General features: G+C 41.0%; 1 protein-coding gene across 8 annotated transcripts in view; it reads left to right on the plus strand.

Annotated features, from left to right (window-relative positions):
• AGAP1 (ArfGAP with GTPase domain, ankyrin repeat and PH domain 1) overlaps positions 1 to 27,998 on the plus strand; it is a 392,763-nt gene that overhangs the window by 146,009 nt on the left and 218,756 nt on the right. For all 8 annotated transcript variants that reach the window (XM_076342039.1, XM_076342040.1, XM_076342041.1 and 5 more), the window contains 3 exons: positions 10,813 to 10,898; positions 15,067 to 15,208; positions 18,806 to 18,940. In XM_076342039.1, coding sequence (XP_076198154.1) covers positions 10,813 to 10,898; positions 15,067 to 15,208; positions 18,806 to 18,940 — 363 coding nt within the window. The remainder of the gene's footprint in view (positions 1 to 10,812; positions 10,899 to 15,066; positions 15,209 to 18,805; positions 18,941 to 27,998) is intronic.

A 27,998-nucleotide genomic window follows, 5' to 3' on the forward strand; every position in this document is an offset into this window, starting at 1 on the left:
TGCCAAATACAAGGAACAGAAGCAGCAGTGCAGGAATCTTAAAATACTTTCAGATTGTAATCACAGGATTCAGTGTACAGAGAAAGTCCTGCAGGTGTTGCAGTCGTAAGTGTGGCTGCAAGAGGCTCCTGACACTCGGGACGTTGGGGTGAATATAAGGGATCTGGGTGACTTGTCAGAGGAGGAGGAGGTTCCTCACAGGTTCCTACTGGTTATTTTCCTCCCCTTCAAACTGTCAGAAATATTTTTTCACGTGAATGAACTATGAAAAAGGGCATACTCACAACATGTAATGTATTCAGCTTTTATTTGCTCAGTGCCAAAATTTTTGTATGTTTATGTGCAGTAGATGTCAGATGAAAATGTGTTACTTCATCATGTTGAATTGATGGTTGTCTAATATCTTGTTTGTGGAGTAATTTCGGAGATGTGAGCACTTACATGCAGGGCACAGGTACTTTATCACTTTGCAGAAAATGTTTCAGAATTTTGCAAATTCACGCTAGAACCATGAACAGTATTAAAATCTCAAACCTATTAATTGTATTTAAAAATCATATATAGGTTGGTGTTGTGCCTTTCTCAGGAGGAAAGACAGCTATAGATTCGTTCCAGGCAAGTGTAGCGTGACAGGTGTAATTCTGGTGCATTTGCTAAAAATCAGTGTGCTGCTTTAAATATGAATACTTTTGTCGGTAATGCTAAACGTTAAGGTCTGTATGGTACTATTTCTGCTGTGTCATATGCTTCAGTATTACCTAAACACATTTTTTAATAGTTGAGTAGATGCTCTCATTTGTCAAACAGCTAATCAGATACTGATTATGTTCTAAACTGGGTACCCTGAGGTACAGGGATGCTTCCAGCCAGGAGAGTGAAATCATACAAGATTTTAAATGCTCTGAGGGCAAACCGTTCTAAAATGCATGTTGGCAGTGTGTGCTTTCCAGAATCCCATTCTGCTTATCAGCTTTGCCGCTGGACTGTAGATCCCAAGGTTTATACCTAGAATTTTGGTGACTCTTGAGTAGGGCTTTGTATGTCTACTTCCACTGGATACTTTTGCCTGTTTACCTGGGATCATAATAGAACAGGAACTGAAAAAAGGGTAAAGGTTTTTCCCTTGCCCTAAAATGGGATCAGCAGATTATTTCTTAGTAAAAACCCTCACCTCTTGTCTCTTCCTAGTCTGTTCTCTTACATAACCACAGTTCATACGCTTATTTTTCTTACTGTGTATTTTCTAGGCAGATTTTGGGGTTTTTTTGGCCAAGTGCTTGTGAGCTCTTTTCATTCAGTCCTTATCTTCTGTGTAATGCACTACCCAGAGCGATATAGGGAGTTCTTGCTGAGGCTTTGTAAGCTGCTGGCGACATGAAGGCTAGGACAAGCTATCTTGCTTGTCTGCACTCCACAGGAATTCACAGCTGCTCATCTGCAGTGCCAGTGGCTTGCCATCCTACCCTGTGTTTCTGCAGCTGGTTGGTCCTGCTTAGGTGGAGGACTCTCCATTTGTCCCTATGATGCTTCCTTTGTTTTTTCCGCTCTTATTTTTCTAACGTGTTATGGTCATGTTGAAGTACAACCTAATTTTCTAATATAATTACAGTCCCTCCTGCATCATTATCCAGAAATTAAATAGCCTGTTATTTCCATCTTCTAGGTTATTAATAAAATACTTGCATGAGACTTGAAACTCCTGCAGAAACTTGCATTGGTAGCATACTTGTTTAAGATGAGTCATTTGGTGAGTACCAAATGTGGCTTACCTCTACGTCTGCACTCACATTACAGTAATTTTATTAAGACTGGGCTTCTTTAATTCGCTTACAAGCAGTATGCCACTGACTGTAAGAAGCTTTATAGTGAAAATATAACGTGTACAACTCTTCTCCAAGTCCTGTCTCCATGTAGTGAAGGAAACTTAATTGCTCAGAGGCTCTTTTTTTACTCATTTATCTTGGTGGTTAATTGATAATTTTCTTCTTTTTCTGTCTGAAATACAACATTGGATGGAAATCTTAGCCTGTTTACTGTACTTCTGGCTTCTCCTTTTCCTTTTCCCAGGTTCCTCTAACAGAGAGAATCTGCCGTGGAAGCATTCCCTCCCTGCACCCAAATGTCTAATAACTGCATTTGTGTGTAATAACGTGTGGCTGGCTCGAATAAATGCTCTTCCCAGGCTGGTCTGTGAAGCACGGCAATTTTTTTGTTTTCTTTAGATGCTGGCAACTGTTTAAAGTTAATGGAAGCAACTGCTGTGTATTTCATTCTAGTTGGTTGGTGTTGAGCCAAGAGTGGGTTGCAGCGAGATGTCACCCTGTTCCTTATTTGCTTAATTTTCAGTCCCAGTCAGGCAGTTCAGGACTGCACTACTCTGTTAAATTTTCTGCCACTTGGAAATGAGACCACAGACCTTTGCAAAAATGTAATTCAACATAACTGCCTCTATTTGTCCCCAAGGTGAAGCCCCCGCCTCTCCATTTTCTATCTAACCATATTAAATGGCATTAGTTACGGTCTCTGATTCTATGCAACTTGAGTAGCTAGTACTTTTTTTTGTAAGTGTAAGCTATATTTTCCTGAACACTTAAAAACTTAAAATTCAGTTGATCTTCATTCAAATCACCACAAGGTTTTGTGGACCCATCAGTTCTGCCCTTCTGTAGAAGCACTGCAAATATAAGGGACTGGCACAAGTCTCTCAATCGCTAGCCCTTGTTCTTGTGGGGGACTTCAACTTCCCAGATGTCTGCTGGAAATACAATATGGCAGAGAGGAAGCAGTCTAGGAGGTTCCTGGAGTGTGTGGAAGACAACTTCCTGACACAGCTGGTAAGTGAGCCTACCAGGGGAGGTGCCTCGCTCGGCCTGCTGTTTACTAACAGAGAAGGACTGGTGGGAGATGTGGTGGTCAGAGGCCGTCTTGGGCTTAGCGACCATGAAATGGTAGAATTCTTGGTGAAGTAAGGAGGGGGGCCAGCAAAACCGCAACCATGGACTTCCGGAGGGCAGACTTTGGCCTGTTCAGGACGCTGGTTGAGAGAGTCCCTTGGGAGACAGTCCTGAAGGGGTCCAGGAAGGCTGGATGATCTTCAAGAAGGAAGTCTTAAAGGCTCAGGAGCAGGCTGTCCCTGTACGCCGTAAGAAGAACGGGCAGGGAAGACGACCGGCCTGGCTGAACAGGGAGCTCTTGCTGGGACTCAGGAAAAAAAGGAGAGTTTACCACTTGTGGAAGAAGGGGCAGGCGACTCAAGAAGAGTACAGGGATCTCGTTAGGTCGTGCAGAGAGGAAATGAGAAAGGCAAAAGCCCGGCTAGAACGCAATCTGGCCGCTGTTGTTAAAGACAACTAAAAATGTTTTTACAAATATATTAATGACAAGAAGAGAGCCAAGGAGAATCTCCATCCTTTATTGGATGCGGGGGGGAACATTGTCACTGAGGATGAGGAAAAGGCTGAGGTACTCAATGCCTTCTTTGCCTCAGTCTTTAATTGTCAGACCAGTTATCCTCAGGGTACACAGCCCCCTGAGCTGGAAGACAGGGACGACGAGCAGGATGAACCCCCCATAATCCAAAAGGAAGCAGTTAACGACCTGCTACGCCACCTGGATGCTCACAAGTCTATGGGGTCGGATGGGATCCACCCGAGAGTGCTGAGGGAGCTGGCGGAGGAGCTCGCCAAGCCACTCTCCATCATTTATCAGCAGTCCTGGTTAACGGGGGAGGTCCCGGACGACTGGAGGCTTGCCAATGTGACGCCCATCCACAAGAAGGGCCGGAAGGAGGCTCTGGGGAACTACAGGCCTGTCAGCCTGACCTCGGTGCCGGGGAAGATTATGGAGCGGTTCATCTTGAGGGCGCTCACAAGGCATGAGCGGGACAACCAGGGGATCAGGCCCAGCCAGCACGGATTCATGGAAGGCAGGTCCTGCTTGACCAACCTGATCTCCTTCTATGACCTTCTAGGTGACCCGCCTAGTGGATGAGGGAAAGGCTGTGGCTGTGGTCTACCTGGACTTCAGCAAGGCCTTTGACACTGTCTCCCACAGCATTCTCCTAGAGAAGCTGGCGGCTCACGGCTTAGGCAGGTGTACTCTGCGCTGGGTCAAAAACTGGCTGGATGGCCGGGCCCAGAGAGTTGTGGTGAATGGAGTTCAATCCAGTTGGCGGCCGGTCACGAGCGGTGTTCCCCAGGGCTCAGTTCTGGGGCTGGTCTTGTTTAATATCTTTATCGATGATCTGGATGAGGGGATTGAGTGCACCCTCAGTAAGTTTGCAGACGACACCAAGTTGGGCGGGAATGTTGATCTGCTCAAGGGTAGGAAGGCTCTGCAGAGGGACCTGGACAGGCTGGATCGATGGGCCGAGGCCAACTGTATGAGATTCAATGAGGCCAAGTGCCGGGTCCTGCACTTGGGTCACAACAACCCCATGCAGCGCTACAGGCTTGGGGAAGAGTGGCTGGAAAGCTGCCTGTTGGAAAAGGACCTGGGGGTGCTGGTTGACAGCCGGCTGAACATGAGCCGGCAGTGTGCCCAGGCGGCCAAGAAGGCCAATGGCATCCTGGCCTGTATCAGAAATAGCGTGGCCAGCAGGACTAGGGAAGGGATCGTGCCCCTGTACTCAGCCCTGGTGAGGCCACACCTCGAATACTGTGTTCAGTTTTGGGCCCCTCACTACAAGACAGACATTGAGGTGCTGGAGCGTGTCCAGAGAAGGGCAACGAGGCTGGTGAGGGGTCTGGAGAACAAGTCTTATGAGGAGCAGCTGAAGGAACTGGGGTTGTTTAGTCTGGAGAAAAGGAGGCTGAGGGGAGACCTCATCGCTCTCTACAACTACCTGAAGGGAGGTTGTAGCAAGGTGGGTGTTGGTCTCTTCTCCCAAGTAACTAGCAATAGGACGAGAGGAAATGGCCTCAAGTTGCGCCAGGGGAGGTTTAGATTGGACGTAAGGAAAAATTTCTTTACTGAAGGAGTGGTTAAACATTGGAACAGGCTGCCCAGGGAAGTGGTTGAGTCCCCATCCCTGGAGGTATTTAAAAGACGAGTAGATGAGGCGCTTAGGGACATGGTTTAGTGGGCATGGTGGTGTTGGTCTGACGGTTCGACTCGATGATCTTAGAGGTCTTTTCCAACCTCAATGATTCTATGATTCTATGGCTTGATACTTCAAGGAGAACCCTAATATTCTAGCCCATGATTTGATCCATGTATTTCCTAAAATATATCATAAACCTGTTGAGAGAAGCAGATGGGTTTTGAAAAACTCAGTCTAGGTTGCTTTGTTGTGTTTTGGGTTTTTTATCTAGGTACTTTGTTGGGAAGCTGGTACAGTTATCTGCTTGTGGCTATAGTCTTGTGCGAGAGCAATGGTTCCCCAATCTTTGCACTTCTGTGGTTATACACTCAACCCAGCTCAACCACATTTGGTTTCTGAAGTATTGTTTAGCACAATATTTGCATTAAGGAAATACCCAAAAGCTAACTTTACATGCGACTGAATGACAGTTTGTGATAGCTTCTCTGCTGCTAATACCAGTATGAATTGGCATCAAGCACTGAGCATGACCTGATTTGGTGAAAATTTAGTTTTAATGCTGCTTGTGTAATAATATGCTTACTTGGGAAATGTGGAGAAAAACATTTTTGAAGAAGTTTATTTAAATAAAAATTCTGGGTAACAGTGAACTGCAACAGTGGCATTGGTTTACTGGGCTGCTGCAGTTGTCATTCTTTAGTGCTTCTGCTTCGTTGCAGAAGATCTTGCAAGCATTTCTTTTTTTCTGAGCGTAACCAACAATTTTCATATATTTGGTCCTGAAATGATGTATGTATGAATGGAGGGAATAAATGACTTTTTAACGTGTTTCCCTGAAGAGGAGCCAGATTCTTGGCACTGTCTTTTCCATCTTAAGACAAAAAGTAAAGAGAATCTATATGTGTAAGACAACTGACCACTGTTGTAAAAATTCACGTCATTGGAAATACAAAATAGAGGCTTTAACGGTTGATTCAGTCTTACCTTCTGTCTTTCCTTTCCTGCCTGCCCTGCCCCTGTGGTTGTGGTAGACATTCAGCTGCTGCATGGGTTTGTCATGTGGCCAGCCCCCCTGAATTTGTTTCTCATATGGCCAAATAACTTCATCCCCGTGGCAATTTGCTTGAATAAAGAGCCTGGCGAATGCAGTCGAGCCTGGGGATACAGTGTGAAAATCGGCGGTTGCTTCGATGAGCGATTATGCAGTGAAACAGCTATCAGCTAGAGGAAGAGGCAGCCAGACTTTCATAGCTGGATGAAAACCTTCATCCATGGAATTCCCTATGTAATATGAAGCTTTTGCAATATAGAGCACTTTTGATTACAAATGTGTGCGGTATTTAAAATTAGTGTTAGTTTTTACTGAAGGACAGTTTCATACTACTGCTGATCCAAAACACTAACCTTTTTAGAATGATGTGCATAGCAATGAGATTAGGAAGCTTTTGTTAATTCCCTCAGCCTGGTATTCTGACTTGTGCTGGGTCTTTAGCCATGGTTGTAAATGGCTGACGCATAGAATTTATTTACCTTTTTGTTGGTCAAAGCTGTATTTGTATCTGGAACATTTTGTAGTAGGAATGTGGCCTAATGCACAGAAGAGAGTGGGTGGTTTTATGGGTTGCATCAGAAGCACTGCACTGTATCTTCTGGTGGGTATTGTGTGTGTTTTGTACGCAGGAGTAATGTTTGCTGCCTTATGCGAAATGTTGTACGTGTCTGAAAATGAGTCTGTGAATTGATAATGATCTTGCCCTGGAAAACTGGGAATAATGCAGTGACTTATAAACAGAGAGTTTTAGAGAAAATAAACCAACCACATACCAAAATCCTCCGAAATTAAGGCTTCCACACAGTTTCAATAATTTTTTTTTTATAAAATTGCTGTGACATTTCATGAAAACATTTTCCAGTGCCATGTGTCTGGCTGTAGAGAGTTATTTAGGTATTCACTGGCATATCTTTTATATGGCTTTAGAGATGGGGTAGGGGCTGCAAGTAAATGTAGTTCAGCTGTTGATTGCACGTCTTGCATTCTAGCATCTTTGTGCTTTGACGTGCCTGTTAGGACATAGCAGGAGTGATCACTCCATCCTTCAGAGCTGTGGTCCAGGCTGCCAGTCCTTCTCTTTCAATGATCTCCTTTGGCAGGTACATACGGGAGTTGAGAATTTCCCTCATTAAAAAGCTGCACGAGTCATAATACTGATGGGTCTAGAACAAAGCTAGCTACCTCTCTTGAGACTAGTGCTGTGGTTTTTTTAGCGCATTCTTTAAATTAAGAAGGTCATTTCTTTGTTTTCAGTGTCATCAGTTTAGACGGTATTTTGTGGCTCCATCATACATCTGTATATATTTAGAAAAATACAGTGGTATTTTGTAGCCATGGGAGAGACTTCTTGACTTCTTTGACAGGTTGCAGTAGTTCAATATTCGAACTGGCTGATCTCTCTAATTCCTCTTTACCGATGGCCCTGTGAATCCTTGACAAACTCCAAAGATGTATTTTTAAAAACATAACTAGTGCAGTGCTGTCCAGGTCGCACCACCCCAAAATTACTACCCTTGCACTGCTTTTACTTGCTTGACCTGGAGATGGGTCATGTCAGGGCTTATCAGGTCAAAGGCAGAATCAGTTTATTTTTTGCCTTAATCTTAGGACCACAGATATCTACAGGAGAACCACACAGCCTTGGTTTAATATGCTGGCAGAAGTCTGTGTATTCTCCAGTGTTTATACTTCTGTTTGTGTAAATTCTTGATATTGAGGTAGGTTTTCTCAATCTCTGTCCTGTGTAGTACCTAATGTTAGGATGTGCTCATGATAAGGGCTCTTTAATGGTGTAGAAACATAAGTTAATAGGGATGCATCCTGCTTTGATCTCAGATTTCCATAAAATAATTCTTGTTTGGGGAATGGGCATGAGTCTGCTGTTACATTTCCCGATCTTCAGATTTGATTTGAAATGCTTATTACAGGTTGGAAATGCAGAGCATTCTTTTAAATGTTTTGGTTCTGGGGATTTAAACTATTTATTTAAACTATTTATTGTGAAACACCTAAACCCAAATAAAAATGAATGCATGAGGGGTGTGCAAGGAACTAGTGCATATTCCAGATAATGAGCATACTCAACTTTTAAGGGTAAAGAAGCCACTTGAGTAGATTTAAATTGACTGTATGCTTGTTGACTGCTGCATTGTTCTTCTAGTGTGACAGGCCATGGTAAAGTGGTACAGCATGTCAAGATTTGAATTTAATTCTGGAAATAAAAATACAGTATCATTCTACTGAGCTCCAAGCACAGTGTTTTTGGGGAGGGCAAGGAACAGGTATACAAGCTGGTCACTTAATGTGGATTTGTATAGGAAGAGAGCTGTTCGATAACTCTATACTAGATTTGTTAAATATGGTACACTTCTCCAACCTGCTCCCGCAGACAAAATCTTTAGTGACCCTGAAGTGGCTGTCAAGAATAAATCTCTTAGTGCTCCCATTTGTGGTCTGTGTATATACATTTTAATACTACATCCATGGATTTTATATTAGGTTTTTTTCAATTCTCTACTTATGCTTTTTATTTCACCTTGTCTGTACCTTCTTTATACTTCTGAGGACTGTTTGAAGATACAGTGAGACTCGAAAGGCGTCCTTTGACAAGAGGAAATAATGAGTTCGCTCTTAAATGTGTTCAGTTCATGGTATTTTATAATTAGTTGTGTGAACTTTCAGTGTTTAAAAAAAGGAAATAGGAAATGGCAATTACACAGAACTTTCACTCTTCAATCATGTATATACTGCATTTCTATTGTTACTTACAGCTTTAAAGAGCCTCTCTGGAGGGCTGTGTATTAATTAATTCATCTTATTTAACACTTCATTATGAAGTGTATACAATTAATTGACAACGTATAGACATAACGATCCGGTTAATAGAAATACAGTTCCTGAGAGCTGAGACTAGTTTCCTTTCAAAGTTTTACGCTTGGTTTTGATTATTCTTTTCAAGTTCACTAATGATATGTATTTATCTGCCACTTGATCTTCGAAGGCAAAATTGAAATCCAGTTTGTGAGCAAGATAATGAAAATCTATACATAGCTCTTCTACTCCTGTGCAATTAAACAAACAGAAATGTGCTAGTCTTAATTGTTGCATGTTTGGTACTGCTAAGCTGTTCATAACAGGGTGGGTTTATAAAGAAAATTAAACAAACAAAACCAAAATACCCCCAACCCCCCCGACCCCCAAACAGCAGCACCAAAACCACAAAAAAAACCCCTGTTCTTCTGTCTTTCATTAAATATGAAATGTGTTTAAACATGCTTAAATAATGCACATAGCTAAACTGTTCAGTGATCTTGATTTGAAACCTGCTGTAATGGTTGGGCTGGGGGAATGGTGGGTCTAAGCTGGTTTGTTTCCCTAAGGCTAGCAATTTTTGTGCAAATGTTTTGAGGGTCAGTGTTAGCCTCTATGTGCTGACTTACTTGCTTAGAGAGCTTGTTGGGAGAATAAGTCATAGTTGTTCAGTCATCTGTCACGTGTTTAAATGCATTGGTTTTGATGGTACGACAAGTTTTGAAGTAAGTGTAGTTGGGAAATAGGGTTCAAATTGGAAATGACTCCAGTTTAAAAAAAAGGGGGTGGAGAAAGAAGTTTAGCCTGTGTCAGTAGATACGTTTTATCTTAGTCTGGTAAGTTCAGATGTGAGGTGGTTGGACAGTGCTAAGTGTGGAGGCCTTGGGGCCTTTGTGGCTTAGGTGCAGAGATAAGAGTGCTTTTGCTTCCGGGAGAGGAGCCTAAATGCAACCCAACTACTTAGGCAGGCCAAGTTTGCTAATCCTGGCTTAGGCTCGGTCACACCAGAAACCCTAAATGTGATTCGTCATTATCTGAAGACTATCATGAGACACAGCAGGATGCCTGAAATATGCTTAACCCCAAAGGAAAGCAATCCCAATTCTGCCCTTGGGTCATGCTTGAAGTCCCGTGAGGCCAGTGGAGAGAGAAGGTAACGGGGCAGCTGTGTGCCCCGGTTTGGTTTCTTATGTTTGGTGCCAGGTCTTTGGTCTTCCCAAGCGTTCAATATTCTACATCTCTCTGAAATAATAGGATCAGGAATAGAATTTGGCTGAAGGCTGTGACTCTGCTCTTTTTATTTAGATCTCCAAAACAGGTCTTTAATTCATCTTGCTAGTAAGTGGCACAACATTCTCTGTTAGTTTAGTACATCTCTACAGAGGTACCACCATTGTAGTTTTTTTGTCTAACATGTGTCTAGTATTTCCCCTAACTGTGGTTTGTGAATATAGAAGTATCATTTTCATAACATTACATGTGTGCTGTAAGAACTGGGCTTCTCTTGAGGAAATGCTAAGACACACAGGAAATTTATTTTAGTTGTAATACGTGATATTGTTTGTATGCAACTGTCCCATGTTTGCCTTTGAGATACGTTTCTTACCATTACATAAAACAAAGGCGACTGTCTTTTAACTGTATGTATCAAAACCAAGTACACCTAACATGGGAGTTAGTTTGTAATACAATTGTTGGCTTTTTTCCACATAAGCCTTATTCTTAAAGTATATGGCTTATTTCTTAAGTAATCTCTATGCATATGATATGCATATGAACTTAACTTATATTCACAGTAGTTCATGCATTTGTGATAGATCTTAAGGACACTTTTTTCCACAAGCGAAGTCTTTTTCTATTTTGTATTTTTTGCCTTTTCTGTTCTGTAATGAGTTACTTTGTGTGACAGGTGGGAGATTCAAGAAAGAGATAGTAGTTGATGGACAAAGCTATCTGCTGCTGATTAGAGATGAAGGGGGCCCTCCAGAGGCACAGGTGAGCATTGCATATATAGAGTTTTATCAGCCTGCCGTCACGGTTTCTTTCTTTTAAAAAAAAACTTCCTTTAAGAGAACTGGCTTTGTTTTGTTCTTTCCTGGGTCCTGCTCATCTTTCTGCAGGGAAAAAGTATGTGTCGCCCTCAGGTGAAAAATACTCTGTTTAGAAATGATTTGGGATTTCAATTACATTGTGAAACTGTAATGAAGATATATGGCTAGCTTATATTGAATGCCGAATCAATATGCTTCCAGTGACCACAAAATTACATGTTATTAAGATTTCTTCTGAATTAGAATCTCTAAATCGTTAAAATACAAAGTAGATGTATGCACAGTGACACACATAGTTGTGTACAGATCTTTGCATTCCCTATTGCTTCCATGTTTTGCTCCCTGTGCTGTTCAAGACTCAGCTTTGCAAGCTCCAGGTCAGCACCACTGAGTTCTTGGATTTCTGACTTGGTTTCTGTATACGGTGTATTACCTCCTTGTCTCATAGAGGGTGACTCATTGGCATTTGCCTTTGAGAAGACACTTGTGGTTTTGTGTGCTTAACTCTGTTGCTCTATTTTGAGTGAAGTGAAGCATTTGCTTATGTGATGCTTAAATCACCGCAGCCTCTGCCAGCCTGTCTGTAGGCAGTGTCCTTGTCTTCAGGCATCCTCCTAGTCTCCCCTCTACCTTTTCTTACCTGGGCGCTCGCGGGGTTTCTCAAGTGTGTTGGCTGCTGCTGGCCTTGCTTTGCTCGGCTGTTCAGTGGTGGATCAGCTTAAAAAAAAAAAATCTAGCAGCAGGAACTGTGCTATTGCCAAACAGCTGAACGGGAGTGGTGCCAGCAGCAGCAGCTTGTGTTTCAATGCTCCACTATTGCTCATTAGCTGCAGTAGGATTAGAGCATGGGAGAAGGTGCCCGGACAAAGGAGAAGAGAAAGGAGGTGGAGGAAGTGGAGACCAAGAGAGACATCCTGGAAGGAAGTTAAAATAAAAACAAAAAATTAGTGTCACTGACACATCTGCAGCCATGTGAGGCATGAGCCTGAAAGAAGTGCTCTGTTTGAGGCTGTGAATAATTTGGCTGAAGTACACAACAGTTTCCAAGCCCCGATGCTTAGAGAACATTCCCTCATATAAAACCATAAATACGGTAGTTGTAAAGGTATGCAACTTCAGCAATCTAAATATTTTTGTACCCCAAGAATTGGTTTTGCAGAGTTCATTTGCACTAACTGCAAACTAATAAACAGACACGGTGTTTTACTTTTGATCCATGCTAGGTAAATTTGGGGGTTTTAATTACTATTGTGGCTGAGGTTTGTTCTTCAGCAAATAACGAGTATGGAAAGGTTTAAGGTGTTAGTGCTATTTCACCTCTCAGAAAATGTGTTTCACATGTAAATTATCTTGGGATTTTTTTGGTATAACTTCAAGTTGCGTGTATATTAAAGACCTTTAATGTGTTTATTAATTCCTGGAATAAAAACTTTACTTCTGGGTTCATGAATATTTATATCTGTGTAATGAAAATGGAACATTATCAGGAGAAAAATGTTTACCTCCCACTATGTATGATATAGAAAGGGTTGGTAATTTAGCCTTAAGGTTTTGCTTTTTGCAACAGTACAGTATATTTCTGTGGATAGTTAGGATCGAAGTAAGTAATGAGATGAACTGCGGTCTTCCTGGCACTCAGCGGCACAGGGTTGGGGAGAGTTCCCCGGGTGATGGCTTCTGTGCTTCAGTGCAAAGGCTGCAGCTCAGGTCTCAGTCTCCCTGTGTTTTTTTTTTTTTTGGCAGGAAGGGAGGGAAAACAAACTCACCTGAATGCTCGCTTTCTGGATCTATGATCTCTCGTCCAACATAAGATTGTTGAAAGATGAAAATAATTTAAAAAAAAAAAGCTCATTTTGTAGAATGAGAGGTGGTGAGGTGCACTAGCTGATGCTGCTTCAGTTTGTGAATATTGACCATTTCTTTTGCTCACCAGGTTTGATTTTACTCTTGCTGTTATCTATTACAAATGTAGTGGCCTCCTATTGTAAAGCCCGATTAACATAGCAACTGAACTATAACAAGCTGTCACATGCTATTTTTTTTTGAAATTTAGAACTTTTTTTATAATTTGGTTTTGTTTGGTCTTACCTTGAACTAACAGATCTGCTCAATCACAGTAGTAAGTCTGAAGATGGATTTGTGTATCAGCAGCTGCGCTATCCTTCTTATTTTAAGCCATTCCCTGCACAGTGGTGTGGATAAGATATGCTGGGTTTCCAGACCTTGTGTGTGTTTTCCACAATTCCTTGGTTTTTAATATCACAGGTCTGATATCCACAAAACTTAAACTTATTTTAATATAAAAAGAGAAATAAGGAATTACTGGAAATATTTTGTGTCTGGAGGAACTGCATTGAATAACCAACCTCTGGATTTTTTTTAATAATCTTCATTAGAGGGCTGCTGCTACACACTGATGAAACATTAAGAAAATTTAGAGAGACTGTTAGCTTCCAAACTGATGCTTTAAGGATGTTGTAGCTGTAAGGAAGAGTTCTTGGCACGACGCTGCTGAGTCCAGTCAGCGAGAACCACTGTATAATGAGAACCAAAACCAAGTCCACAGTAATGACGCTGTCTCTGGTTCCTTTGATTAGATCTTCTGGTTTGAATAGTTCAAAGTTAACAGTGTGGTAGTTGACCTTATTCTGGCAGTAACTATGCTGTGTGTAGATAATCCTATCCTTAACATCTAGATGATTGTCCTCCTGACTGTCTTGAAAACCTCAAAACATTTTTGGCTATTTTTACACTGTAACCATGAGAGACGTGTTTGGTTTCAAGTACAATACAGTCATGAATATGCACATTAACTTAAATTATTAGCTAATATGCCCTATGAAAAATAGGCAAGAAGTACTGCTAGTTCCTGCTTCTGAAAAAGGAAAATTTAATGAGCTCAGCAACTTCAGTATGTGAAGAGCTTTCCAGATTCATACTGTCGGCTCTCTTTTCTTCCCTTTGCGTATGCCAGCTTGGGATGCCTTACTAAAAGCTGAGATCGTGTGAATCTACAAACTGGTGATTGAAGCAGTTTAAATACTGTAAGAGCAGAAACAAAACTGCAAGAGTTGGTAGGGCTGAAGTAAGTGCTTACAAACCTAGACTAGTCTTATAAAATTCAGCAAAATGTATATAAATGTTTCCTAAATGAACCTCCTTGCAGTTCTCTATGTTCAGTGTGTCCCCAATCTACCTGGCATATTGTAGTAGTAATGTAATGAAAAGCATGAATACCAGTGGCTGAAACTTGTTTCCATTGGTCTAAATTTGGGTAGGAATGGAGTCACTTAGGGAAAAATAAAGGCAGTGAGGTAAGCTTAACTTAATTCTTTTTTTGATGTCCTGTATATGTTTACTGTTTAATGTGTTTCAACAATCTTATTTCACTCATGAGCTAAAACTTTTTCACTTGCATGGTCACTTAAGCAGCACCTTGCCTTGGCCTGTGTATGCATATGTCTTGTAGTGGTTTCCTGATGCCAAGAGGGAATAGTTTGCTTTCACACTGAAAGCTGAACAAGGCATTCGGTACTGTTTGCTCAATTAAGAGTGTCTGTATAGTGAAGAATTGGAAATCTGAAATTAATGTTTTTTGACATTGATCAAGATGTGAGAATTACTAGCAATGCTTGTAAAACCACAACCGTAATATTTGTCCTGGCATTAACAAACATTAGCATGCATGTAAAGCACAGGATGGGGAAATAACACACTAAATGGGGCACTCAAGTGCCTAGAGATAAGTGTTACTCATTTGAAATTCACAAATTCAGAAATCTGAGGCTGTGACGTTTTCTTCTTCTGTGAAACAAAACCAGTGTGCACTGATAGTAGTTGGGCTTGTAATATCATATACCAGTAAAGAAGAGATGCAGTTGTGAGTGTGGGGAAAAACCTTTGCGTATCCCAGATCCCCATCACTTGCAGAGTGATGAATGTTGATTCATCATTTTAGAAATGATATGCCACTTTTAAGTCCTTGGTTATTGTCACTAACACAGTTTCTCTGATGCGTCTTTTCCTCCAAGTAAGGTAGGAATGTTTATTTTTTCCTTTTATCCTCTTCACTGCTTTCCTCACAGTATGCCTTTCCCATTTTTATTCTGCAGTTTGCCATGTGGGTGGATGCTGTTATATTTGTCTTCAGCTTGGAAGATGAAATTAGTTTCCAGACTGTTTACCACTACTACAGCCGTATGGCTAACTATCGTAACACTAGTGAAATTCCAATGGTACTAGTGGGAACCCAGGGTAAGTACAGTCTTGACTTACGAGTATTTCTGTGACTGTATAGACTGTTCCAAGCTGGCAAAGCCATGTCCTGTCTTTTCCCCTCTCTTGCATCAGCACTGCCACTCATCTGATGAGAGCTTGTGGATAAACTGGCGGTTAATCAGCAGGGTGGTGTTCTGCCGTTTGGGCTTCCTTGGCTGGCTTGCTAGAGGGCTGTGGCATTGCGAGGACTGGTTTGAGATGGGAGACAAATGTCCATGCAGCACCCTGGGAGAGGGAGTGTAGGACTTTTAAAAAAATATTTCCAGTGCTTGCCAGTCATGGTTGTTTTCTTGATCAGCAGGGAGATGCTACTGTTAAATTTGGGCAGGTGAACCAGTTGTGTAACAAAGTTCTGAAGTGAGACCGATTTCCTTTAGCTTGGCAGTCTAGAAGTGATCAATACCTTGGCATTCCTAGGAGGCAGGTGGATCAGGATCGAAAGCCTTCAACACTGTGTTAAGAAACAGAACTGAACTGTGCCCTTGTGCAATCTCTCAGGTATACCATTCTTCAAACCAAATGGAAATGTAGCTTTTAGCCTCCTGAAACAACCCCCCACCATTCTGTTTTTCCAAAACCTCTTCTGGAGCAGCAGCTAGCCGCAGCTGTCCTATGGGTAAATGTGGCAAGGGAAAGGTACCAGCAACATTTCAGTTTCTTTTGCATCTGAGCTGTCTTCTGGATATTCCCTGCCTTGTTTTGCCAGCACATCACATTAATGTTTCAGCGGTTTCCCATACTGTGGAGTATGGAGTACACACACACGAGTTGTGGCTGCTCTGCACCTAGCTATGTAGATGTCCCTCCTGTGATAATTCTTTCCAAAAATGAGGAGTTCCTGTGGGGATGTTGGACTTCAGAGCTCTTACTTCAGAGATGCTGTTTTGGAAGCATAGTACAGACATTTTTGTGAGTTCCTTCATACTGAAGCATTGCTTTCAATATATTGTCAGGTTAGTGCACTGTGTTAGAGGGAGAACGCAAGTGTCACAAGTTGCTCTTGTAGATTTGATTTTGGGCATATTCCCTTTTAGTGTATGCCACCGGTTTTGGTGATGTCAAAGCTTTTCATTGCTTTTTCAGCTTATTCTTTTGTCAGCCTTGTGGCCTGAGAGCAATTTGTTTTCCCGTGCATGCCTGCAGAGCTGTGCCACCAGCGCTGCCACGTGAAGGCAGGGGAAGTGTGGGCAGCACGGAAGGAGGAATTGAGGCTGGACTTTAGGCGGAAACAGATGATGAAAAATGAAAGGGGAAGTAGATACACAAAAAGTCCTAGGATAGCAGAAACTACAGCCAAAAAGCAGAAATGAACTGCTTTGAAGGGCAACGCTGTCAGCTTAAAACCAGAGTTGAAAAAGGAGAGGGGAAACGTTTCCCTGAGGTGTTTTTTCTTTCTGCATTTCTGACACTTTGGGGTATGATTTTCCATCTCATTCCCATTATTACCAGAAAGGAATTTGGTTTTTCAAAGTTCATTTTCCATCGCAGCACTGATGGAAAGGGGATTTTAAAAATGTGACTAATGATAGAAATACTGCTAATTCTGGGAGTAAGCATTAGAAGAAAATACAGCTTTTTGGCTACATTGACTGGCAAACAATGCAGTGAAATGAAATATATGAAATAATACCTGTTAAAAATATATTTGAAATACACCTGTTTGACATCCAGCTTGTTGGTTTTGACTGGTATTCTTGAAATGAGCCATGAAATGAAATCTCTCCCAAAATGTTAGCACTTGCTTGATGCTTCCAGATGTTCTCCTCTGCCTTGTTGTTCTGTGGTGGGCCAGGCTGTAGCACTGAATTTGCTTCAGAAGTCAAACTTTTTGAAGCCGTGGTGTTGCTTATCAATTCCTTTCTGGTTAAATGTTTTCAGCGCCCTCTGCTGATTAAAAAAAATCTGCTGTTAGCTTTCCAAATAACTGCTCTGTTTTTATTAATTAGGCCTCATGAGAAGGTAGCGATAACATCAGTTGAGATATGGTCATGTCATGCCTAGAACCGAGCCTCAAATACAGCATTGCAATAGTCACTGACTTCATGCTCACGTTAAAGTGATGCTTTTTTTCCCAAAGAATGAATGTAGTTTTGCTGCCACAGAAAGTAGCAGATTTTTAGGAAAACTTTCTGAGCAGCTTTAAATGCTGAAATCGGTGCCTGCTGTGGTGGTGAGGTGGTAGCTGCAGAGTTTTGTAGAATAGGTAGTACTGCTGTCTCGCCTTAAGACTTTTTTTGCCAGAGCTAAGAATTACCATGATACTCGTGGGAAAAAAAAAGTTGCTTTTTAGGATTTGTTCATAGCATTATCACTTTAAATAGTCAAGCGGTACAACCTTTGTAGAGTTCTTCGCTATGATGGAGTAGCAATGAAGAAACTTCTTCATCTGTTAGCAAGGTGGTTATTTTTTTTCTGGTGTAACATTTTTTTTCAGCTCCTATGGATAACCTCTAGAAATTGGAGTTAAAGCATGCATGAAAAGTAGCTCTTGCAGAGAGGTACAAAGTATTCTTACTTATTTAGGAAAATATCATTTTTATTGGCTTTGCAGTACATTCACACAATGTCTCATGGGTGCCTTTACATCAAGGTTTGAGACTCAAAGTCATTTACGGTAAGTTTCCTGGATCCAGTCTTGGCTGTGAATTGGGAGCCAGGACAACAGTGCAACCTCTGACTATATGAAAAATCTCAGTTTCATGTTAAACTGGCAAGTGTCTGCCTCAGCTGAGGCGTAGTGTGTGCCGCGGGTTCAGAGTTGGGGTTTAGCAAAGTGCTTTGCTTCCAGCCCGGCCTTGCTAGCACACTGTTGGCTCTCTGTGCCTGAGCAAAATGCAGAGAGAACTAGCCTAATAAATAGGAAGGAACAAAAATAAGCTGACAGGGCAGAGTTAAATGAGGAACTGAGGGAAGAACTGGACTCTGTGTTTTTAGCAACATGATAATGGGAGTCCTGTACAGCTTTGTTATTTCTTACCTGCCATCATGATTTTTTCCCCAGTTGTTTTAGTATTGGCTGGGTTTTTTTAAAAGAAAAGCATCTCTTCTGTGCAAATCTAACACTTATCCCCGGTGTTGCAGTAATACCTGGTACCGTTTCTCCCCCAATCCCATTGTTTCTCTACTGAAAATGTTCTTGTCCTTAGAAACGTGTCATGTTTTGTGCTTCACACTCTACAGGTGAAGGTTACTTGTAAGCCAGTGCTGATATTTATAGGAGGCCTAAAAATCATTTGACATGTTTATCATCATCAATCACCCACTTGTTTCTTTAAGTATGTTTTACGTCAGAGCTCATATTCTTTCATGTGATTGTGTATTTTTTGCAACTTGTGACCTAAATATATATTTAAGTTAACCAAAAAGCATTTGAAGTTTTTCCTGGTTTTTAGAATCAATTGGTGTGCTCGTGACAAAGTATGAAATTAGTGATGTGCACCCCTGTTGTTTTCTAAAAATTCTAAGTGTCTCATGGTTTGTACTTAAATTGACTGCTTGGGTACTGATAATTGTAAGGTGATGTTTTCAAATTATATTTAAATATTTAATTTTTTTTCTCTGCTGTTGCTGTAGATGCTATAAGTTCCAGTAATCCACGTGTCATAGATGATGCCAGAGCGAGGAAGTTATCGAATGATCTCAAGAGATGCACTTACTATGAAACCTGTGCTACTTACGGACTCAATGTGGAGAGAGTGTTCCAAGATGGTAAAGATTACTTTTTTCATCCAGCATATCGTGCAATACTGTAGCTGTTTTTTTTAAATAAGCACCGATGTCTGATAGCTCAGGTACTTGACTGTTTTGCAAGTATTCATTAACATTTAGTTAAAGAAAATGCTCATTTTTAGGGATTTGTTTTGTTATATTATCTTAAGTGAAGTAGAGGGCTCCTTATGCTGAACACAGCACATGTACACTGTTGTATTCTCTACCAGCACCTTTAGTCTTAAGCATCTTAAGCTATTTTCAGTCTTTATTTATTCTTCAGTTTTCTTTGGTGCTTGCTTTGTTTTAGCAAAGTTTTCTTTGTTTTGATTTAGTGCTCATGGGGATGTTGGGAGGCTATTTGTGCAAAGTAGTTGAAAATTGTCTTGCACATTTGAGAAAGTGAGAATAAATTGAAAAAATTGATAGGAATAGGGTAATCATGAGAAGTAACTCATGGCGTTCATGGAGTCTTAGAAGTTGACAGTTTTGTGTAGGGGTTTAGAAGTAAAGCTGGCTGCTTAAGGGTGATTTAAAACATCATTAGCAGCAATGTTCTAGTTTGCCTTGTAGGAGGTATTTGGGATCATTGTGTACCATCTCAAAAAAAGGAATAACAAAAGTGCTTTCTGACCATCTGTAACTATTTTGGAACAGTTGCCCCTTGGAAGAACTTCTGTGGCTGGAGAAGCGAGGCTGAACTTGGTCTTTGCTGTATGAGATGGGCTTTGTGCACCCTCTAGTGGAAATTCAGCCAGGTGTCTTGGGCTTTGCTGTCTTCTAGCCATAGTTGTCTAGTGGCCGAACGTGTCGGCCCTTCATCACAGCAGTTCTTCTGTGTGTAAAAACCTTCTTAATTATGTTGAAATACTTCTCAGAGCTCCTTAGTTCTGTTTTTTTTTTGTTGTCAGCTTTTCATTGCAAAGACCTGTGCCATCTGTGGTTATGTGAGACAGTGTCACATCAGTATGTATCAGAAATGAGTACAAAGACAGCTAAAATAAAAAAAAAAGAAAGCAAAACATTCAAATTTTTAAATGGAAAATACTGACGTCCAGTGCACTGTTTAATTCCAAATAAGGGTATTTTTACCCATCTTGTTGATAGGATTTCAGACAAAAGCATTTAAAGCTGTATCTTCGTGCTTTGCTCACTGTTTTTGCTTGAACTAGTTGCAGAAATTACTGTTTTCACTACCTAGATTTTCTATGTTGAATATGAGTTTCAAGGAACCATTAGGGTTTTTTGTTAGTACATTTATTTTTGAGTGCTAGCTATAGTTAGATTTTTAATTATATATTCCAAGTCGTGCTGTTTGTGGATCTTTGTACAGTCTACTTCCCTGCGGTCTGTGTGTGTGTGTCCCCGAGAGAGAAGTCTCTTGGCAAAAAGCTAGTCTGTAAGCTTCCAGGAAGCTTGTCTCTCTACTAAATTTCAGTAGTAAGTAGAAAGAATTGACAAACATCATGTGTTTAAGAAATATCAAGCTTTGTTTTACCTACATGGCTGTCAACCAACTATTTAATATTTGCCAACTAATAGGATTAGGAATGCTTCTCTATAAATGTGTTACAGTTGCCAGACTGGGACCAAATCCAATTCCTGATAATTTTTGCTGTTTGTTTCAGCAGGAAACAAAGCAACTTCTTAACCCCATTGAATGAGGGGGCGTGAATGAACAGTGCAAGTTAGGGAGCACTTGTTTAAATGACTTGGTTTGTGCAACTCTAGGACGTTCAGGTTCAATATAGGCTTAACAGTGTTTTTTAGTGGCTTCTTCAGGGGGTTCATGTAGTCTATAATGCAGACCTTTGAAAGGCAAGGGGTAGAAGTGCAGAAGTTTGAAGAAAACTTCTAAATTATCTTTCCTCTAGAAAAAGGATGTTAAATATCATTGTAATGTACATCAGCAGTCTGACTTACTGGGAGATAGGTGGTATGTTGGGGAGGGCTGTCACTTGGCACCAGCTGGTGCTGTAGGTGCTGGCTATTATCACCATTGCTTTAATGACCATTAATACTGTGAAAGCTTTTGACTAATGGCAATAACTTCATGTTTTTTTTACTTTTGGGCAAAGAACAGGTTACATCTTTGGTGAAATTGCATTCAATAGGAAATAAAAGGTAGTATGATGAAATGTACACTGGTTTTACACACACACACTCTCTCCAATTTTTGATCCAACTTCATTGTATGGTGATAGGCATGGGATATAAAATGTACACAACCACACCTGATGTGATTTAGTAAAATTCCCCACAGTGGCTTGTGACTTGACATCCCTGCCACATCAACTATAGAATATTTCAGTGCTCTGTGAGTCTGACTGTGTGCAGCTAGTCTGTTACCTTGCTGGCTTCTGCTTAGTATCGCGTCTTCTCTGAAGCTGCTGTTAAACTGGAGTGGCTCTTCCTCATCTTATACTAAAGGAATTGGGCCCCTCTTCAACAAGGGAACCAAATATCTGCCTGGTTGCATGACTTGGACTTCATAACTGTGGTTTATTCATATATATATTTTTTTTTTTTTAAATGCAAGTGAATTCTGCAATACAACCTTTTGAGGAACTGCCTGTTCGGTCCCCCTCAAGGGACTTTTGAGCCCTGTTTGCTCAAAAGCAAGCAACACACAGCACTGGTTAATAAATTCTCTTTGTGTTCAGATCCTCTCCAGAATAAATGGAGCGAATTATCCAGTATCAGAAAGCCTAGTCTGACTTTAAAAAACACTTCTTGAGGTAAATATTGTCAATGAACAAGGAGAAGAAGGGATGAGGGGAGGAGGGACAGGCTAAGCAGTTCTTCGCCCAGTACATTCTTAAGCATTTCTTATTATTTTGCGGAAACCCCAAGTTAGTGTCAGCAGCTTTCATAAATTAACTGTGTTTTTCAGCAAACTTGAAAGGGGTATAGACCAATTATTGCATTACAAAAATGTTCATTAGTAGATGAATGGACAAGACAGGTTTTCTTACTGTTTGTAGCTGAGGAAAAATAGTTGTTGACAAATTAGTAGCTGTATACAAGACATGGAGCTACTATACCAATTAAGACTGCTTTCTGTGTATTGTTTCTAGACTTTGCTCCCAGCTGGATGGATATCCGTTCTTGGAATTTAGGTATAGGATTTAATCATTAATTATTATATTCTGGGGTAGGTTTTGCTCCATGTTTAGATGCTCCAAGTGTTTGCTTTGGTATTTCTGTAAGGGTATTTCAGTATGTTGACCAAGGTCCCACAGCTTTTGCTGGCTTGTAACTTTGATGAACGCTTCACTTCCTTTATGTTTTTTAGGATACTGTTGCTTGGTATGGATTCTTTTTTTGAAAATGTGGATATTGTAGGAGATGCAATGGGGGAGGTTGGGTTTGGTTTAGTCATGTTAGCTTTAGTGCTCTCACTTTGCAAGCAACAAGTCCTATTTTAATCAAGCCAAACACTATGCAATGGTTTACATCAGCTGTGATTTACATACATAATTGTGGTCCAAATGCACCCTGTTCTTCTCCCCCTTCTGTTTTTCAGGAACTTTGAATTGCCAGTGAGTTGGTAAATCTGAAACTGTCTGTAAACTTGCATTATCCAAACCCCTGTTACCACTCCAAGTTACAGCAGGCTTTTCTTTAACATACCAGTTACTAGTTTTGTTACAAAAGGCGCTGTTTTACAAGCCTTCTCTAAAAATCTATTTTCTTGTTTCTGTTTTCTGCCTTGATGTGATGTAGACCTACCATTTGGATGAAGAAATTTGAAATGGCATTGAAGGGTTTTTACTCCTTCATTGCACACACATTAGAAATTAAATTTCTGATTTTTCCCCTGCAAGCATCCACTGAACTCTCTTAGTGGTCATCTATTATGACTTTTGTCTATTATAACTAATTTCCTATTTGCCCCTCGGTTGAGTGGTAGAATAATTTAACTTGAATGATTATTATTATGAAAATGCTACTTTATTCTTTAGTTAAATCCAAATACATTGTTTACAATGCTTCATTACATTGATAAGCTCACTGTTAATTGTAACAGAGTATAGAAACATTTAGGTTGGAAAAGACCTTTGAGATCATCAAGTCCATAGGTTCATACTTTTGTAATACGAACACTGCTTTACAATAATATTTCACTTCTGTCTGCAGAAACTTTATGAAGGCTGATGTGTAGTTAATGTACATCTATGTATTTTTAGATAACTTTTTTAATGCTTTAAGAAGCTGAAAACTGTAATTTGTAAACAGTAGTCAGGATGTGTAGTCCTTTGGAATGTGCATATGATGAATCACTCGTTTCTGATACCCTAATAATAATTTACAAATTAAACTGTTTTGATAGTGTGATAGAGCTTGTAATTTCCTGAGTGCAATAAGTATTCAGGCATCCTGTGATGTGACGATCAGCTGTTTCGTGTAAAAGTTTGTACTCTAAAGTGAAGCAGGATTTTGAACATTTTAGAAGGCTGTCTTTAACCTTCAGCATTGTCCCACTTGGGTCTAATCTTCAATGCTGTTTGAAGTTGGAGCTGCATGAGCAGGCCCTGAATTTCAGTCTGAAATAAAAAAGAAAAATTCCAGGTTCCAGGGGATTAGCTTAATAACGTGCCCAACGATGGAAGATAATAAATTCTTTTTTAGCTTTTGATATTTGGAATTGGGAATTGTCGGACAGGGGAATTAAGTTTTAAAAATAAGATCAAATGCTAATAAGATCCATTTTACTTCAGATTTCCCAATTAAGAATTAGGTGGGGTTTTTCCTGCTTATCAGAATGGATTTTATCAATGACACTGGAAATGATTATTTTAACATTTGTTGTCAGCACAGTATTGTAATGATTGTGTACTGCCCCAGGATGCCTTTTTAATGATTTTAGCCTTCTTGAATTAGCTCGATGTACCGTTAATGCATAAGAATTGCTTTTATTTTTGTTCATGATGTATTCATAATTGCACGTCTTTCCCTGCTTTATGTTCACATTTTCTTTGACCCATTTAACTGCGTGCTATGCAATTCTCTGACATCGTGAAGGCAAAACAAATGTTCAAATATTTAGAGGATAAAATTTTACCATCAGTGTAGCTTGCATCACTGGGTGTGAAACAAAAGAGTTTGAATCTAATTTCAATTCAGAGTTCAGTCTGTTACTGTAGCTTAGCATTCACTTCAGTTGTGTGCCTGCTAGTGATCAAAGTAGAAGATATTTATGTCTTTCAGCATAAACTTTCATTGTGGAGATCCTTTATATCGCTGTGACTTGCTACTGTAACTCTGTACATGTACGGCAAAATGCTGAAAACCTACTGGTTAGTCATGTTAGTATTGTAACTTTACAATTTCTTAATTTTGGGGAGATTAAGCCAATCTTAAGGGCTTGCAGTCTGACTCACTTGTGTAGTTAGTAGGAATACATAGAACTGTATTTCTTTTGCGCGTGTGTGTGTTTATATATATGTATGTATGTTACTGATAAACCTTGTTGGGAAGGGATTTCTGCAATGTCAAAGTTTAGAGCCTCCCTGTTAAGGTACTGTTAGACACATTGCATCCTGTGAAGATGCACTTGGAAGATTTTTGATGCAACTTACTTGTCTCTGATACCATGGATGGCATTGCTGCTGCTATGTCTGTCTTAGGAAAAATGCATTCGTTGAGGTTGGGGTTTATTTAGGGTTGGGGTTTGGTTTTTAGTACTTTGGCACGCGTCCTAAACAAGGGAGAAAGTGAAAACTGAAAATACCCCATGCTGTTGTGCATGCAGTAGGATATACGCATCTGTTACGAGTTCTCGAACACAGATTTGGGGAGGTTTTACGTTGTATGAATGGCTGTAACACACAAATTTTGAAATAAAAATGCCAAAAATAGCAATAAACCTGTGAATATCGAGGCAGGAGTTACAGGTATATAATGGCAGAGGCCATTGCTGCCTCACAATTTGGACATTTAGCTCTGGTGCTGTACTGTTGCTGCTGTTTTTGGATGTTTTATTTGCAAATTAAACTAATTTTTATTTTGGAGTGTGTCTGTTATGTGTAAACATTTACCAGAAATATTTTATTTCCAAATCTGAATAATATTTCTAATGTTATGTTGAACAACTATGTCTAAAAGGGGGGGGTACCTTGAAGTACAAATTCTCTATTAAGGGATGGAAGATGACAAATTAATCCTCATACAGCCGGATTGCGGGGAAAGGCTGTCACTTGCTATCAGTATTATCAAGTCAGCTTTTATAGATGTATTTTCATTAGGAAATGTTAATCAGTCTAATGGGAAGTAGATAAAGTCTCAGTCCTATTCTGCTGACAGCTATTTTAGGAAGAGGCAATATTCACTCTTGCACTAGATATGGCCCGAAGGCTTCTTCAGTTTGGGAGCGGGAGGCTGGGGCAGTGGGGAGCCAAGCACGGTGCAGAGCCTGGGGAGCAGGTCTTCTGGCTCCTGGAATTCCTTTGATTTCAGTAAGGCACAGTGGTGACCTTTTGGAGAGCACTCACGGCTGCGGCACCGCATCCAAAGCGACGTGCCGCTCTGATTACTTGTTACTTAGGTTAGTCGAAGATGGACTGGATCAGCCTGGTAAAACTTTGAGATGCTCCCCTGTGCTGCAGCAATACTGGGAAACCAAAATCTTTTTGGTTGTTATGTCTAGATATTTGCATTTTCCTCATTTTTTTTTTTTTTAAGAAGGAGAAATAAAAGGGGTGTAGTTTTTGCCCTTAGTACTGCGGCTTAGCCTGGAGCAACAAACCCTCAGCCCCCGTTCGTTTTAAGCACCAACGAGTGTGTAAACGAAGATAAAACCAACGCTTCAGTGTAACGTTTCGGCGTACGCAAAGCCCGGCAGAACAGGCGGCTGTGCCGGGGGGCCGCCGGCGGCGCCTGCAGCCCCGCCTTCCGCAGCGGCCGCCAGGGGGCGCCGGAGCCGCGGCCGCGGCGCAGAGACGGGTGCAGCACCGGGCCCGACAGGCCCATCCCGGCGGCGGCGACGCGCAGCCCCCGCGCCGGCCTTACCGCCCGCCCGCGGGCCGTGAACCGCCCCCGCCCCCTCCTCCCTCCTCGCCGGAGACGTGGAGGCTTACCCCGAGTACTTCTCTGCGCCAGCCCCTTTCCTTCCGCGAACGGCCCGTGGCGGCCGGCGTCCTCCAGGCAGGGAACCTGGGGCAGTTGGCTTCGTAATTCATTAGCACTGCTCGTTAGCTGGCCGGAGGGGACTCACCGACAGCCTGGCTGTGTGTGCTGACTCGGTGCCCTGGATTTCATGGGGCGCTGAGGTTACCTGAAGCAGTTAGAGACTTGGATTTTATCTCCCTGTGTGGACAACACACTGGATTTGAGGAATGACCTTGTCAGCTGAGGCCTTGCTCTGTCACCAGCTTCGTTCCTGGTACTGATGGGCAGTAATTCTAGACGTGGTTATTGCTCTTAAATTTGAACATCGGTGACATTTAAGCTGTTAGTGTTCAACAAGGGTTTCCAAATTTCAGTTTTTCTTCATTGCATCTGTGAGAAGCTTTTTTTTTGATGCCTGATTTAAAAAAAATAAAAATAAAAATCAACCGGAACAACCCATGCCCTTTCATGGCAGTAGGACATTAGGTCCACATGCAGTGGAACAGCCCTTTCCAAGACCTTCTGCTTGCTGGAGGATGTTCCTCTCTGCTTTGCTGTCCGTCTCTCCAGGAACATGCCACAGCCAAGCACAGAAGTAATTCTTTACTTGGGTAAATTCTTTACTTGAATACCACCATGTGGTATTTTCCCTTTTCCTATTTTCTATTGCTTGGGGAAGATAGAGAAAATTTTTAATAGGTGTTAATATATCTTATAAACTGTCTTTAGAGAATTTTCTTCTGAGCTTTGTATAACTGAATCAGAAAATGCAAAGGATTTAGTAATGAAAGTCAGTAGGAAAAAAGGTATAAACACACAAATCTGCTACGGCTTGTCTTGCAAAGTCTGTTTCTGTATATGTTTTATTCTGAACTTGATGTTATTTTAGTATGAAACTTTGCCCTTACTCCTGCTTGCCCATAACTCTTATGTACCATTAATAAATGAGATGATTTAGTCTGTGCAGTTCTGGAAACAAGAATTTCACTCCATTGGTGGTTTTGCAGTGGCTCCTTTTATGTCTCTACAGAATCTCTCCCCGGATATACTGATTTCCATTTAATCTTTCAGACCCATACCCTTAGATGGTATGTTCTTCACCAGTTCCGATGTTATACGTCAGACTTTACTTTGTTACGGGAGGGTCCCACGTTAGTCGGTAGGAGGAAACTATTCAATATCTGAAGTCAATATGATATAGAAAGTCCTGAAATGAGCTCTACCAATTGAGCACTTCCTGGAGAAATGGCAGGAGTGTGAAGAAGTCTGCATCCTGGGGAGCAGTTAGCATCAGCAGGACCAGCCTGGAAACTGGCAGGTATTTGTGCAAGCAATGTAACAAACTATATTAAAGCCCCCTTTTCCTTGGATTTATCTTTTCTCATTAACTGAAATTCACACTTTTTATACGTTATGGTTCAAGATTTTTTTTCTCTTGTCCCTGGGGACTTACAAGGTCTCTTCTGTATGCGGTTTCCCTCATGCTTGGCAGTTGTTTGATGTTACAGCCATGCAGTTTGTTGGGACTCTCACATGTCCTTTGCCTGGTTGCTGCTTTCCATGAAAATTGCAGGGACTTTGCAGGCTTTGGGGATTTAGAGACTTGTCCTGCTCCAACAGGTTTCTTCAAATCGGCACCCAGATTCAAAAAGGGGCGGAGAAAAGAAGAGAAAGAGATCTTCCGATGACATGTCTGCATCCGTTTTTCTCATTCTTGGAATTAAATGATGGGATGAGGAGGTGTAGTCCAGGGTATGGCATTTAAGAAGTGCTGTAATTTGTACAGAGGAGTCGAATGATGTAGTGCTAATAAAAGTTCCAGGGAGGTTTAGATTTTAGCTATGGTGAGTGCATCATTCGCTAGGTTACTTGTAGAAAACAGTAATCTCTGCAGAACTTTTCATGTGACTTACAAATTTTATAGGGTTAGTTTTATGGCACTTTCTTT

Source organism: Aptenodytes patagonicus, chromosome 6 (assembly GCF_965638725.1).
Source record: "Aptenodytes patagonicus chromosome 6, bAptPat1.pri.cur, whole genome shotgun sequence".
NCBI classification, from domain to species: Eukaryota; Metazoa; Chordata; class Aves; order Sphenisciformes; family Spheniscidae; genus Aptenodytes; species Aptenodytes patagonicus.